The 14,801-nt window shown below is 36.2% G+C and overlaps 1 protein-coding gene across 1 annotated transcript in view; it reads right to left on the reverse strand.

Annotated features, from left to right (window-relative positions):
- Positions 1 to 2,157: 2,157 nt before the first annotated feature.
- The window catches only part of NELL2 (neural EGFL like 2), a 378,381-nt gene continuing 365,737 nt past the window's right edge, over positions 2,158 to 14,801 (reverse strand). The window contains exon 21 of the mRNA XM_082665093.1: positions 2,158 to 2,827. Coding sequence (XP_082521219.1) covers positions 2,777 to 2,827 — 51 coding nt within the window. The 3' untranslated portion in view covers positions 2,158 to 2,776. The remainder of the gene's footprint in view (positions 2,828 to 14,801) is intronic.

Here is a 14,801-nt window from a genome sequence, read left to right on the forward strand (position 1 = left end):
AATAAAACGATAAACAGATATTACCAACACAGTTACACATCCTGTGCACCTGGCACCCCTCTTCCACCTCTCAGAGACAGCCACTATCCTAATTTGATATTTATCATTCCCATGCATTTTGATATGCATTTTATGCATATTTGTACTTGCATAAACATAACACAACGTTTTGCGCATTTAAAAATTTTATGTAAATACTGTAAAAAATGTTCCTTTTTTGCATCTTGTTTTTTACTCAACATGTTTCTGAGATTCATTCATGTTGCTGTATGTATTCATTTGCATCCTCTAGAGTAGTCTGTAATATAAACATACCACATTTTGTTTATTGCTGATCCCACTGATTGATGAATATATACAAATATATGGATGTAGATTGAGTATGTGTGTGTATACACACACGCACAGGCACATACTATTTCTCACTCTCCTCATAAAAGCAAATAAAATATACTTTAGGGAGATTTAATATGAAATCCCAAATCTATATATGGGAGAAATATGAAGAAAAAAATTCAAATTAATACCTTCTTGGAGACTAAATTGCTAGTTACCATAGTAAATAATGGCCCCCCAAGATAAACTTAGGACTTCCCTGGTGGCGCAGTGGTTAAGAATCTGCCTGTCAATACAGATGACACAGGTTCGATTCCTGGTATGGGAAGATCACACATGCCACCGAGCAACTAAGCCCATGCGCCACAACTACTCAGCCTGTGTTCTAGAGCCCCACAAATACTGAGTCTGTGCGCCACAACTACTGAAGCCCACGCACCTAGAGTCCATGCTCCGCAACAAGAAAGGCCACTGCAATGAGAAGCCCGCACACCACAACGAAGAGTAGCCCCTGCTCGCCGCAACTAGAGAAAGCCCGCAAGCAGCAACGAAGACCCAACGCAGCCCAAAAAAATTTTTTATAAAGTAAAATAAACTTTACGCTCTGCTGAAATTTTAAATTAAATATAAAAAGGCTGCAGAAAAAATCGTTTATGATAAAACCAGGGAATATTGAGATACTTGAATTCACACATTTAATAAATATTACACATGCCAAAGTATTAAGACATTTATAAATTATCCTTTAGCTCAGCTCCTGTTAGATTGTTCCCATAACAATGGGGAAGGGGTAGTTAAAATGCCACTTTACCATTTCTGTAGCGTGTGGGAGTCATATCCTGTTCCTTTCCCTTTTTCTTTTTCTTTAAAGAGGTCTCTAAACTAAAAGTGAATTTAATAATATATTTCCTTTTTCACCCTAGCACAAAACATATGACTAGGGCAATATTGGATTAACTCCTCTATTGGGCATCAGTAAGTTAATTTTTTTCCTCCTGAGATTCTAGTGCATCAAAAATTTTAACATGTAATATCATAATGCCTTCTAAGATTGGGATTCTTTAAATTTTTATATCAAATTGTGAAGGACCAATTCTTGAAGATATTCCCAACCCTCACATACTACCCTCCTTATGTATATCAGTCAAAGTCCTGGCAGGAAACAGATGGCACACTCGAGCTGGCTAATTAAAGACAGTTTAACAAAGGGACGATTTATAAAGATGCAATAGGAGATAGGGAAAACAACAAGAAATCGATCAGGTACCTGAAAGGACAAAGCAGCCAGAGCTGTTATTATCTCTAAGCCAAAAGAAGCAAATAGAAGTTATCAAAAACTGGAGGGGGTAGCTTAACAGAGAGGGTCACCTGTCAGGAGATGTCACCTTCAGTATGTGACACAGCTAATCATGGTAGTAACCTGGCAGGAAAGGAGCCAGCAGAATAAATATGCAAACGTCCTCTTTCTGATATCCTGCCGGTGGTCACCACTGGTCAAACCGAATCAGAATCCAGAGGACAAGAGAACCTACTAATACAACGTATACAGGTCAGCCCCCAGGACATGAGGCAAGGTAAAAGATGACTGAGAGAATACAGAGAGGCAGAACAAAGGTATCCATCACCCACCTCCCCGCCACTTCGGCATGAAATGGAGTGAAAATCACCTTTCAGTTTGGGAATAGCATGGTGGGGGTTTCTCATCAGCGGAACTAGAAAGCAGTTTGTATACTGAGGCATCTGTGGGGGAAAAGGAACACATTATGCAGACACTTGGACATGTTATAAGGTAAGAGAAATATTTATTTAATTTTACACAAGAACGAGCTTATACTTAACAAATTCAACCAAATAATATTAAGTGCAGTAAAACAATGAAATAAGGATGACATCTCTTGTTAGAAAATATTAAGTAACCATGCCTGTGCGTTATTTTTATCATGACAATAACTCGTTTCAGATTTCTTCTCAGAGTGTATACTGTACATATAACATGTTATAGCTTCCTTGCTTTGCTTCGGAAAACAGAATTCGTTCACTGCCTTACATTTTATTTTTTGCAGTGAAGAACTGAACTGATTTGTGAAGATTCTGATCTAGAGGAAAATTTTCTGCACCAGTGAAGCTAGAGGCTTCCGAAGCTCCCGTAAGCTCAGGCTTTACATCCAGAGGTCGTGATGTCATGGTGTGTATTTCATACGCATTCTTCTACATGCCAACATCAGACGCAGTTCAGGTGGAATTCTGGTCTAGTTTTGCCCCAAGAAGTTTCCTTTTGTGATTTTCTCAAGCTCCACAAATTTCATAATGGAAAGTTTACTCAGCTATTAACAATGCTGCACTTAGCTGCCCACAAATCATCCGCTTCAATTTTTTTTTTTTTGGTCTTTTTAATGAAAGAACATTCTTTAAACAGAAATTTCCAGTGAGACAGTTAACTTCACAGTTCCTGAAGGCACTGTGGATCCACTGAGCAACAGATGTGGCCATTCTAGAGAAGAGAGGGGAAAAAAAGCATGGTATTACTTTTTAAGCCATTAGTCAATACGCATCGATTGGTACACATAACATAACCGAATGGTTTATTTGTTATTTAGGTGCCCCTGAAAGTTCAATGGCTCAATCACTTTTCATGCCTCTACTGTTGCAGAACAAACTATGGCCAGTTATTTGCGGCAAATCATAAGCCAACTTTATTTACCCCATGGCACTCTCTTAGCTCACATTTGTTGTTTGGTTTGCCCATTCACAAAATAAGCATTGACTAAATTGAGCCCGAGATATGCTGATGAATGAATAAAGCAGATATGGTCACTACCCTCATAGGACAAGGCTTATAGTTTTGTGGGGGGGAATTAACAAGCAAATGTACAATCAAAAATTGTGAAAAGTGCTAGAAAAGAAACAAACTAGGTGATGTCATGAGATTAATAAATGTCTGGCTACTTAGACTGGGTGGCCAGAGTAGACTTCTCTGTAGCAGTGATGTTTAAACCAAGACCTCAAGACAGATCTGTGAAAAGGTAGGCCAAGAGCCAGGGAACAGAATGAATAAAAGGCTTTCAAGTGAAAAGAGTTTTGCGTAGTTAAGAAACCTAAAAAGGTTTGGTCTGGGTGAGAATTTTAAGTTGGTGAAGAAAACAGTGTAGAGATGAGGCAGGAAAAATAGTCAAGGAAGAGCCAGATATGCATAATTAGGTTTTTTGTTTTTTTTTTTTGCGGTACGCGGGCCTCTCACTGTTGTGGCCTTTCCCATTGCAGAGCACAGGATCCGGACACGCAGGCTCAGTGGCCATGGCTCACGGGCCCAGCCGCTCCACGGCATGTGGGATCTTCCCGGACCGGGGCACGAACCCGTGTCCCCTGCATCGGCAGGCGGACTCTCAACCACTGCGCCACCAGGGAAGCCCCCATAATTAGTTTTTATAACAAAGTACCAAAAGAGTATGGTGTATTACAGAGAGGAAAAAAATCTGTATCTTGTTCTTTTGAATCCTTGCGCTCTTTCTTCCACTGGCTAGCTAATAATGAAAATGTTAGTATTGTTACCACAATCATAAGATGATAATACCCTTCTACTTTTTGAGTGCGTACTCTGTGTCAGATACTTTGCCAGGCACTTTAAATACATTATCTAATTTCAACCTCAGAGCATTCCCAGTAGGATCACTATTAATAGTCATGTTTTTTTAGGTTCAGAAACTGAAGATCAGAAAGCTTAAATATCATGGCCCAAATCACAAAGCTAATATAATGGTACAGCTGGGATTAAAATTCAGGTTAGCCTGACTCTAAAACTCATCTTCTATTAGATATATTCTCTCAGATAATTGACTTTAGATGATTGAAAATGTATCAGACCTTAATATGATAAAACCAAAAGGGTCTGTTCATGTAAGATAAAACTTAAGAAAGGACTTTGGTACTTTAGCCTTTGTTGAAGCTTACCAAATGAGGGAAAAGCCAGTCTATATCCAAGAAGAGTGTTATCAATTTAACTTAATCCTCTTTCTTTTTAAATTGTTATTAAGCAGAGTTCTTATTCTGACAGCAAACGAAGGTGACATCCATCTCTTGGATCTCTAGCTGCATTTTAAAGCTTTGTCATTACGCTCAGAGGCAGAGGTTTTCTGGCCATAACCTGGTCACATGATCTTTCCCAATCCATTGACCCAATGAAGGGAGGGGTGTACCAGTTCCTGAGAATATCAGTTTCTCAAATTGTATGGATTTTGAGCAGAAAGAGAGTTAGGGAATGTTTGGAGTATGAGTATGTTTTAGGAAGAGAAGGTATATTTTGCAAGTCTTCCAGTAGTGTTTTTCTCATTCCATATCAATTCTGCTATAGCAACATAAATGCTCCACAGAGCATGTCATTGGAAGCTCCCCAATTAGGGAAACATAGCTCATACAAGAAATATTGATAAAATATTCCACTGGGGTTCCTGTTTCAGTAATGGCAGAGTTACTTTTAAGACTATCGACTCACTATCCCTCCTATGGATAACTATAAAGTTTGGAAAAAATATAAAAACTATTTAAAGCAATGGAGAGTGACTAAAAGCAGGTAGACACTGGAGGAGTTTCAATCTTTAAAAGAAGGAAGATGTACTGTTTGAGATTCATTTTTAATTGGCATTTTCCCTTAGGGCACTCCTAGTCTGTGATGCTTAGGATAAGTATAACTTAAGCAGAAAGCCACAATCTGATAGGGCCCACGTGTCAGAGGACAACATTTAGGGCTCTGTTGGGCTGCCAGAGTGGCTGGAAATTCAGGAGGAAATGTCTAGAAAGGAGGGAGTGAATCAGCATGTCAACTCCCCTCAAATCTGTGGCGGGTCTTTGAATTGCAGAGGAGACTCTAAAGAGACAATCAGAGAGTCACAGCTTGAAGTTTGAAAGATTTGAGCAGATATTTCAGATGCTGCTCACTGTGGGTTTAAAATCTATGTCCTGCCAAGTTAGAAGGGACAGATAAAAAATTCAGGCTTTCCATTGAAAGCCCAAAAGGGCCATGATTAGGAAGAAAATGATGTCTCAAGATTAAGAGATTCACCCGAAAACTAAGGGTACACCTGGAATACACCCACCTAACCAATGTAAAGCCCAGCCTTTCCAACTGCAAGATGACTGGCCAGTAATTTGCAATCTGCTAGAACAAAAATAGTCTTCAGAAGAAGCTAACAGAATGTAGGGTCTATACTATGTATTATCCACAATATCCAGTAAACCATAAATATTACTAGACATGTGAAGAAAAGCAGAAAAAAGTGACTCCTCATCAAGAGAAAAACTAGTGAATAGAAATGACTCAAAGTTAATCCAGATGGTAAAGACTAGAAAGTAGCTATTACTAATACGTACAAAGATGTAAAAAAAAGATGGTCATAATGAATGATAAAACATGGTAAGTTACAGCAGAGAAATGAAACTATAAATAGAATTAAATAAAAATTCTGGGGCTTCCCTGGTGGCGCAGTGGTTGAGAGTCCGCCTGCCGACGCAGGGGACACAGGTTCGTGCCCTGGTTCGGGAAGATCCCACATGCCGCGGAACGGCTGGGCCCATGAGCCATGGCCACTGGGCCTGTGCGTCCGGAGCCTGTGCTCCGCAACAGGAGAGGCCGCAGCAGTGAGAGGCCCACGTACCGCAAAAAAAAAAAAAGAAAAAATTCTGGAACTGAAAAGTGCAATATTCGAAATGAAAAATTCATTGGATGGGTTTAACAGCAGATTAGAGATGGCAGAAGAAATAGTCAATAAATTAAAAAAATAGAAATTATCCAATCTTTAAAAAAAAGAGAATGTGATCGAAATAAAAATAGAACCTCAGTGACCTTCAGGATAATATTAAACCATATAACACATGTGTAACTAGAGTCGCAGAAGAATAGGAGGGAAATAATGTGGCAGACCAAATATCTGAAGAAACAATGGCCAAATTTTTCTCAAATTTGGTGAAAAAAATCTACTTAGATACTCAAAAAGCCCAGCAAATACCAAAGAGGACAAAAAAAAAAAAATACTTAAGTGCATCATAGTCAAAACTCTAAAAACCAAAGATAAAGAAAGAATCATGAAAGGAGACAGAGGAGAAAAAAAAGACATATTACATATAAGGGAACAAAAGTACAAATGATAGCTGAATCCTTATCAGAAATAGTAGAAACTAGAAAACAGTAGAGTACCACTTTTAAGTGCTGGGACAAATCTGTCAATCCTGAATTCTATATTTAGTTGAATATCCTTCAAAAATAAAGACATTTTCAAATAAATGTAAGTTGAGAGAATTTGTGGCCAGTATATCTGCAATATGGAAAATGCTAAAGGAAGTTATTCAAGATAAAGGGAAATAACACTACATGGAGATTAACATGTGTGAGAAGAAATGAAGAGCACAAGAAATGGTAAATATGAGAATAAATATAAATATGAAATAAATATAAAATTAAAATATATCATTTTTCTTCTATTAATTTGCTTCAAAGATATTTGACTTATTAAAGCAAAAATATTGATAGTAATACAGATTTTTAGTTTATAGTATACATAGTTATAAATATATGATTATTATAGTGCAAAGGTTAGCGGAATGGGATTATATTATTCCAAAGTTCTTACATTTTATATGAATTAGTATAATATTAAATCTTATTATACTGTAATAAATGAATGATATATGTTACTACTCCTATACCAACAACTAAAACAATCATAAAGAGTTATAGTTAAGAATTCAAAAGAACAAGTAAAATTGAATAACATTAAAAATATTAACAAATAAAAAGAAGGAAGGAATAGATGATTAAGAATACAAAAAATAGATGGAACAAGTAGAAAACAAATGGCAAAATGGTGGGCCAAAATCCACCAACATCAAAAACAATATTAAATGGACTAACACTTCAATTAAAAGCCAGAGATTGTCACACTGGATAAAAAAGTAAGAACTATTTATACATTATCTATAAAAAATGCACTTTAAATATAAAACCATAGATAGGTTGAAAGTGGATGAATCAAAACAATATACTGTGTGGCTACAAAAGTACCAGACAATGGACTTCCCTGGTGGTGCAGTGGATAAGGCTCCATGATCCCAATGCAGTGGGCCTGGGTTTGATCCCTGGTGAAGGAACTAGATCCCACATGCATGCTGCAACTAAGAGTTTGCATGCCACAACTAAGGAGGCTGCCTGCCACAACTAAGGAGCCCATGTGTTGCAACTAATGAGCTGGCAAGCCGCAATTAAGGAGCCCGCCGACTGCAACTAAGACCCGGTTCAACTAAATAAATGAATGAATATTAAAAAAAAAACAAAGTACCAGTCAAAATTGACATCAAGTCTAGAAGCCTTGCTAGAGATAAGGAGGGACATTACATAATGATAAACTGGTCAATTCACCATTAGATATAAAAGAATACATACTGTGCGATCCATTTATATGAAATTTTTAAATAGGAAAATAAATTTGCTATACTGAAATAAAATTGAGGTTTCCTATGAGAAGTAGATATTATCTGGAAGGGGACAAAAGGGTACTTGCTAGATTGCTGGAAATATTCTGTATTTTGATTCACCAAACTTATAAAATTATATACAAAATAACTATGCATTTCACCTTAACAAACATTACCTTGATAAAAACTAGAATAAAAAGTGACCCACTGAAACTCAGGTTGCTATGAATAGTAATCACCTACTGTCATAACTAATTATAACATCTATTTTTATGTAGTAACACAGTAAGTTTCCTTAACACCTTGTTATTTTTGGCTATATTTACTGGCAAAGAAGTCATCATCACTCTTTGCATGGTAAACTCTATAACATTAAGATTAGAAGACAGCTGACTTTTAGCTTTCAGTAAAATGTTTATATATGACATATATAATATATATTTTACTCTTATTTATATTTAATATATTTATTATTTACTTATCAATCACTATATGGTATTAATATATTAATATGTTTATAAACTACACATACTATAGATATAATAAATATATGTAATTACATATTCATATATAATATGTGGCTATAAATAATCTATATAAAAATTAATAATTTAAAATCCCACTATTATGAATATTTTAGTATGTCCTAATAGAATTCACTTCATATTCCTTTATTTTCAACCTTCTTGTAATCAAAGTGCATATGTAATCACACATAGTATTTTTATCTTGATTTTTATTATAAGCATTGTTAGTACATGAATAATTGAATAATGCAATCATATAATTACATATTATATAATTATGATATGTTATATGTTACAGAGTTACCATAATTTATTTAACCCATTTTTCATTTGTTGGATATTTTGATTTCTTCCTTGATTCTGCATGGCAATTAATGTTGAGGTTAATATTACGATGCATATAGTTTGCTCCATATTTTAGATTATTTCTTTAGGTTGGATTCTCAGACCCAGGATTAGTGGGATCTTCTGGACATTTTTGTGGGGACAGGGAGTGGGCAAGGAGATGTATGTCTGGTTCCTGACATGTATTTTTCAATGTCACTAACATTGCATAAGAATTACAATTCCAGTACACCTCTGTCAGCATTGGAAATTATGGTGAAATATTTTTTTACCGTAGTATGTGAAAATAATAATTAAGTTAGTTTATATTTAAGTGTCAATAATTTAAAACACTGATTTCCTCTTTTTTTTGCAGTATTACATGACAGTCTATGTCTATTTTTTTATTTTTTTAACATCTTTATTGGAGTATAATTGCTTTACAAAGGTGTGTTAGTTTCTGCTTTATAACAAAGTGAATCAGTTATACATATACGTATGTTCCCATATCTCTTCCCTTTTGCATCTCCCTCCCTCCCACCCTCCCTATCCCACCCCTCTAGGTGGTCACAAACCACCTAGCTAATCTCCCTGTGCTATGCAGCAACGTCCCACTAGCTATCTATTTTACGTTTGGTAGTGTATATATGTCCATGCCACTCTCTCGCTTTGTCACAGCTTACCCTTCCTGCTCCCCATATCCTCAGGTCCATGCTCTAGTAGGACTGTGTCTTTATTCCCGTCTGACCCCTAGGTTCTTCACGACTTTTTTTTCCTTAGATTCCATATATATGTGTTAGCATATGGTATTTGTTTTTCTCTTTCTGAGTTACTTCACTCTGTATGACAGACTCTAGGTCCATCCACCTCACTACAAATAACTCAATTTTGTTTCTTTTTATGGCTGAGTAATATTCCATTGTATATATGTGCCACATCTTCTTTATCCATTCATCTGTTGATGGACACTTAGGTTGCTTCCATGTCCTGGCTATTGTAAATAGAGCTGCAATGAACATTTTGGTAAATGACTCTTTTTGAATTATGGTTTTCTCAGGGTATATGCCCAGTAGTGGGATTGCTGGGTCGTATGGGAGTTCTATTTGTAGTTTTTTAAGGAACCATAGTGGCTGTATCAATCTACATTCCCAAACAACAGTGCAAAAGTGTTCCCTTTCCTACACACCCTCTCCAGCATTTATTGTTTCTAGATTTTTTCATGATGGCCATTCTGACCGGTGTGAAATGATATCTCATTGTAGTTTTGATTTGCATTTCTATAATGATTAATGATATTGAGCATTCTTTTATGTGTTTGTTGGCAATCTGTATATCTTCTTTGGAGAAATGTCTATTTAAGTCTTCTGCCCATTTTTGGATTGGGATATTTGTCTTTTTGATATTGAGCTGCATGAGATGCTTGTAAATTTTCGAGATTAAACCTTTGTCAGTTGCTTCATTTGCAAATATTTTCTCCCATTCTGAGGGTTGTCTTTTGGTCCTGTTTATGGTTTCCTTTGCTGTGCAAAAGCTTTTAGGATTCATTAGGTCCCATTTGTTTATTTTTGTTTTTATTTCTATTTCTCTAGGAAGTGGGTCAAAAAGGATCTTGCTGTGATTTATGTCAGAGTGTTCTGCCTATGTTTTCCTCTAAGAGTTTGATTGTGTCTGGCCTTACATTTAGGTCTTTAATCCATTTTGAGTTTATTTTTGTGTATGGTGTTAGGGAGTGTTCTAATTTCATTCTTTTCCATGTAGCTGTCCAGTTTTCCCAGCACCACTTATTGAAGAGGTTGTCTTTTCTCCACTGTATATTCTTGCCTCCTTTATCAAAGATAAGGTAACCATATGTGCGTGGATTTATCTCTGAGCTTCCTATCCTGTTCCATTGATCTATATTTCTGTTTTTGTGCCAGTACCATACTGTCTTGATTACTGTTGCTTTGTAGTATAGCCTGAAGTCAGGGAGCCTGATAACTCCAGCTCCATTTTTTGTTCTCAAGATTGCTTTGGCTATTCAGGGTCTTTTGTTTTTCCATACAGATTGTGAAATTTTTTGTTCTAGTTCTGTGAAAAATGCCAGTGGTAGTTAGATAGGGATTGCATTGAATCTGTAGATTGCTTTGGGTAGTAGAGTCATTTTCACAATGTTGATTCTTCCAGTCCAAGAACATGGTATATCTCTCCATCTATTTGTATCATCTTTAATTTCTTTCATCAGTGTCTTATAATTTTCTGCATACAGGTCTTTTGTCTCCTTAGGTAGGCTTATACCTAGATATTTTATTCTTTTTGTTGCAATGGTAAATGGGAGTGTTTTCTTAATTTCACTTTCAGATTTTTCATCAATAGTGTATAAGAACGCCAGAGATTTCTGTGCATTAATTTTGCATCGTGCTACAAATTCATTGATTAGCTCTAGCAGCTTTCTGGTAGCATCTTTAGGATTCTCTATGTATAGTATCATGTCACCTGCAAACAGTGACAGCTTTACTTCTTCTTTTCCAATTTGGATTCCTTTTATTTCTTTTTCTTCTCTGATTGCTATGGCTAAAACTTCCAAACTATGTTGAATAATAGTGGTGAGAGTGAGCAACCTTATCTTGTTCCTGATCTTAGTGGAAATGGTTTCAGTTTTTCACCATTGAGGATGATCTTGGCTGTGGGTTTGTCGTATATGGCCTTTATTATGTTGAGGAAAGTTCCCTCTATGCCTACTTTCTGGAGGGTTTTTATCATAAATGGGTGTTGAATTTTGTTGAAAGCTTTCTCTGCATCTATTGAGATGATCATATGGTTTTTATTCTTCAATTTGTTAATATGGTGTATCACATTGATTGATTTGCGTATATTGAAGAATCCTTGCATTACTGGGATAAATCCCACTTGATCATGGTGCATGATCCTTTTAATGTGCTGTTGGATTCTGTTTGCTAGTATTTTGTTGAGGATTTTTGCATCTATGTTCATCAGTGATACTGGCCTGTAGTTTTCTTTCTTTGTGACATCTTTGTCTGGTTTTGGTATCAGGATAATGGTGGCCTCGTAGAATGAGTGTGGGAGTGTTCCTCCCTCTGCTATATTTTGGAAGAATTTGAGAAGGAGAGATGTTAGCTCTTCTGTAAATGTTTGATAGAATTCACCTGTGAAGCCATCTGGTCCTGGGCTTTTGTTTGTTGGAAGATTTTTAATCTGAGTTTCAATTTCAGTGCTGTGATTGGTCTGTTTATATTTTCTATTTCTTCCTGGTTCAGTCTCAGTAGGTTGTGCATTTCTATGAATTTGTCCATTTCTTCCAGGTTGTCCATTTTATTGGCATAGAGTTGCTTGTAGTAATCTCTCATGCCCCTTTTATTCCTGCAGTGTTAGTTGTTACTTCTTCTTTTTCATTTCTAATTCTATTGATTTGAGTTTTCTCCCTCTTTTTCTTGATGGGTCTGGCTAATGGTTTATCAATTCTGTTTATCTTCTCAAAGAACCAGCTTTTAGTTTTATTGATCTTTGCTATCATTTCCTTCATTTCTTTTTCATTTATTTCTGATCTGATCTTTATGATTTCTTTCCTTCTGCTAACTTTGGGGTTTTTTTTGTTCCTCTTTATCTAATTTCTTTAGGTATAAGGTTAGGTTGTTTATTTGAGATGTTTCCTGTTTCTTAAGGTAGGATTGTATTGCTATGAACTTCCCTCTTACAACTACTTTTGCTGCATCCCATAGGTTTTGGGTCGTTGTGTCTCCATAGTCATTTGTTTCTAGATATTTTTTGATTTCCTCTTTGGTTTATTCAGTGATCACTTCGTTATTAAGTAGTGTATTGTTTAGCTTCTATGTGTTTGTATTTTTTATAGATCTTTTCCTGTAATTGAAATCTAGTCTTACAGCGTTGTGGTCGGAAAAGATACTTGATACGATTTCAATTTTTTTAATATTACCAAGGCTAGATTTGTGACCCAAGATATGATGTATCCTGGAGAATGTTCCATGAGCACTTGAGAAAAATGTGTATTCTGTTGTTTTTGCATGGAGTGTCTCATAAATATCAATTAAGTCCATTTTGTTTAATGTATCATTTAAAGTTTGTGTTTCCTTTTTTACTTTCATTTTGGATGATCTGTCCATTGGTGAAAGTGGGGTGTTAAAGTCCCCTACTATGATTGTGTTACTGTTGATTTCCTCTTTATGGCTCTTAGTATTTGCCTTATGTATTGAGGTGCTCCTACATTGCGTGCATAAATATTTACAATTGTTATACCTTTTTCTTGGATCGATCCCTTGATCATTATGTAGTGTCCTTCTTTGTCTCTTGTAATAGTCTTTATCTTAAAGTCTATTTTGTCTGATATGAGAATTGCTACTCCAGCTTTCTTCTGATTTCCATTTGCATGGAATATGTTTTTCCATCCCCTCACTTTCAGTCTGTATGTGTCCCTAGGTCTGAAGTGGGTCTCTTGTAGACAGCATATATACGGTTCTTGTTTTTGTATTCATTCAGCCCGTCTGTGTCTTTTGGTTGGAGCATTTAATCCATTTACATTGAACATAATTATCGATATGTATGTCCCTATTCCCATTTTCTTAATTGTTTCGGGTGTGTTATGGTAGGTCTTTTCCTTCTCTTGTGTTTCCTGCCTAGAGAAGTTCCTTTAGCATTTGTTGTAAAGATGATTTGGTGGTTCTGAACTCTCTCAGCTTTTGCTTGTCTGTAATGGTTTTAATTTCGCCATCAAATCTGAATGAGATCCTTGCTGGGTACAGAAATCTTGGTTGTAGATTTTTCTCCATCACTTTAAATATGTCCTGCCACTCCTTTCTGACTTGCAGAGTTTCTGCTGAAAGATCAGCTGTTAACCTTATGGGGATTCCCTTGTGTGTTATTTGTTGTTTTTCCCTTGCTGCTTTTAATATGTTTTCTTTGTATTTAATTTTTGACAGTTTGATTATTATGTGTCTTGGCATGTTTCTCCTTGGATTTATCCTGTATGGGACTCTCTATGCTTCCTGGACTTGCTTAACTATTTCCTTTCCCATATTAGGGATGTTTTCAACTATAATCTCTTCAAATATTTTCTCAGACCCTTTGTTTTTCACTTTTTCTTCTGGGACCCCTATAATTCGAATGTTGGTGTGTTTAATGTTGTCCCAGAGGTCTCTGAGACTGTCCTCATTTCTTTTCATTCTTTTTTCTTTATTCTGCTCTGCAGTAGTTACTTCCACTATTTTATCTCCAGGTCACTTATTCGTTCTTCTGCCTCAGTTATTCTGATATTGATCCCTTCTAGAGTATTTTAAATTTCATTTATTGTGTTGTTCATCGTTGCTTGTTTCCTCTTTCGTTCTTCTAGATCCTTGTTAAATGTTTCTTGCATTTTCTCTATTTTATTTCCAAGATTTTGGATCTTTACTATCATTATTCTGAATTCTTTTTCAGGTAGACTGCCTATTTCCTCTTCATTTTTTAGGTCTGGTGCATTTTTATCTTGCTCCTTCATCTGCTGTGTGTTTTTCTGTCTTCTCATTTTGCTTATCTCACTGTGTTTGGGGTCTCCTTTTTGCAGGCTGCAGGTTTGTAGTTCCCATTGTTTTTGATGTCTGTCTCCAGTGGCTAAAGTTGGTTCAGTGGGTTGTGTAGGCTTCCAGGTGGAGGGGACTAGTGCCTGTATTCTGGTGGATGAGGCTGGATCTTGTCTCTCTAGTGGGCAGGTACACATCTGGTGGTGTGTTTTGGGGTGTCTGTGGACTTATTATGATTTTAGGCAGCCTCTCTGCTAATGGGTGGGATTGTGTTCCTGTCTTGCTAGTTGTTTGGCATAGGGTGTCCAGCACTGTAGCTTGCTGGTCGTTGAGTGAAGCTGGGTGCTGGTGTTGAGATGGAGATCTCTGGGAGATTTTTGCCATGTGATATTATATGGAGCTGGGAGGTCTCTTGTGGACCACTGTCTTGAAGTTGGCTCTCCCACCTCAGAGGCACAGCCCTGACATCTGGCTGGAGCACCAAAAGCCTGTCCTCCACACGGCTCAGAATAAAAGGGAGATAAAATAGAAAGAAAGAAAGAAAGAGGATAAAATAAAATAAAGTAAGATAAAATAAAATAAAGTTATTAAAATAAAAAATATTAAGAAAAAAATTTTAAAACTTAAAAAAAAAAAAATGGAC

Source organism: Grampus griseus (assembly GCF_964374135.1).
Source record: "Grampus griseus genome assembly, chromosome: 11".
Classification (NCBI taxonomy): Eukaryota; Metazoa; Chordata; class Mammalia; order Artiodactyla; family Delphinidae; genus Grampus; species Grampus griseus.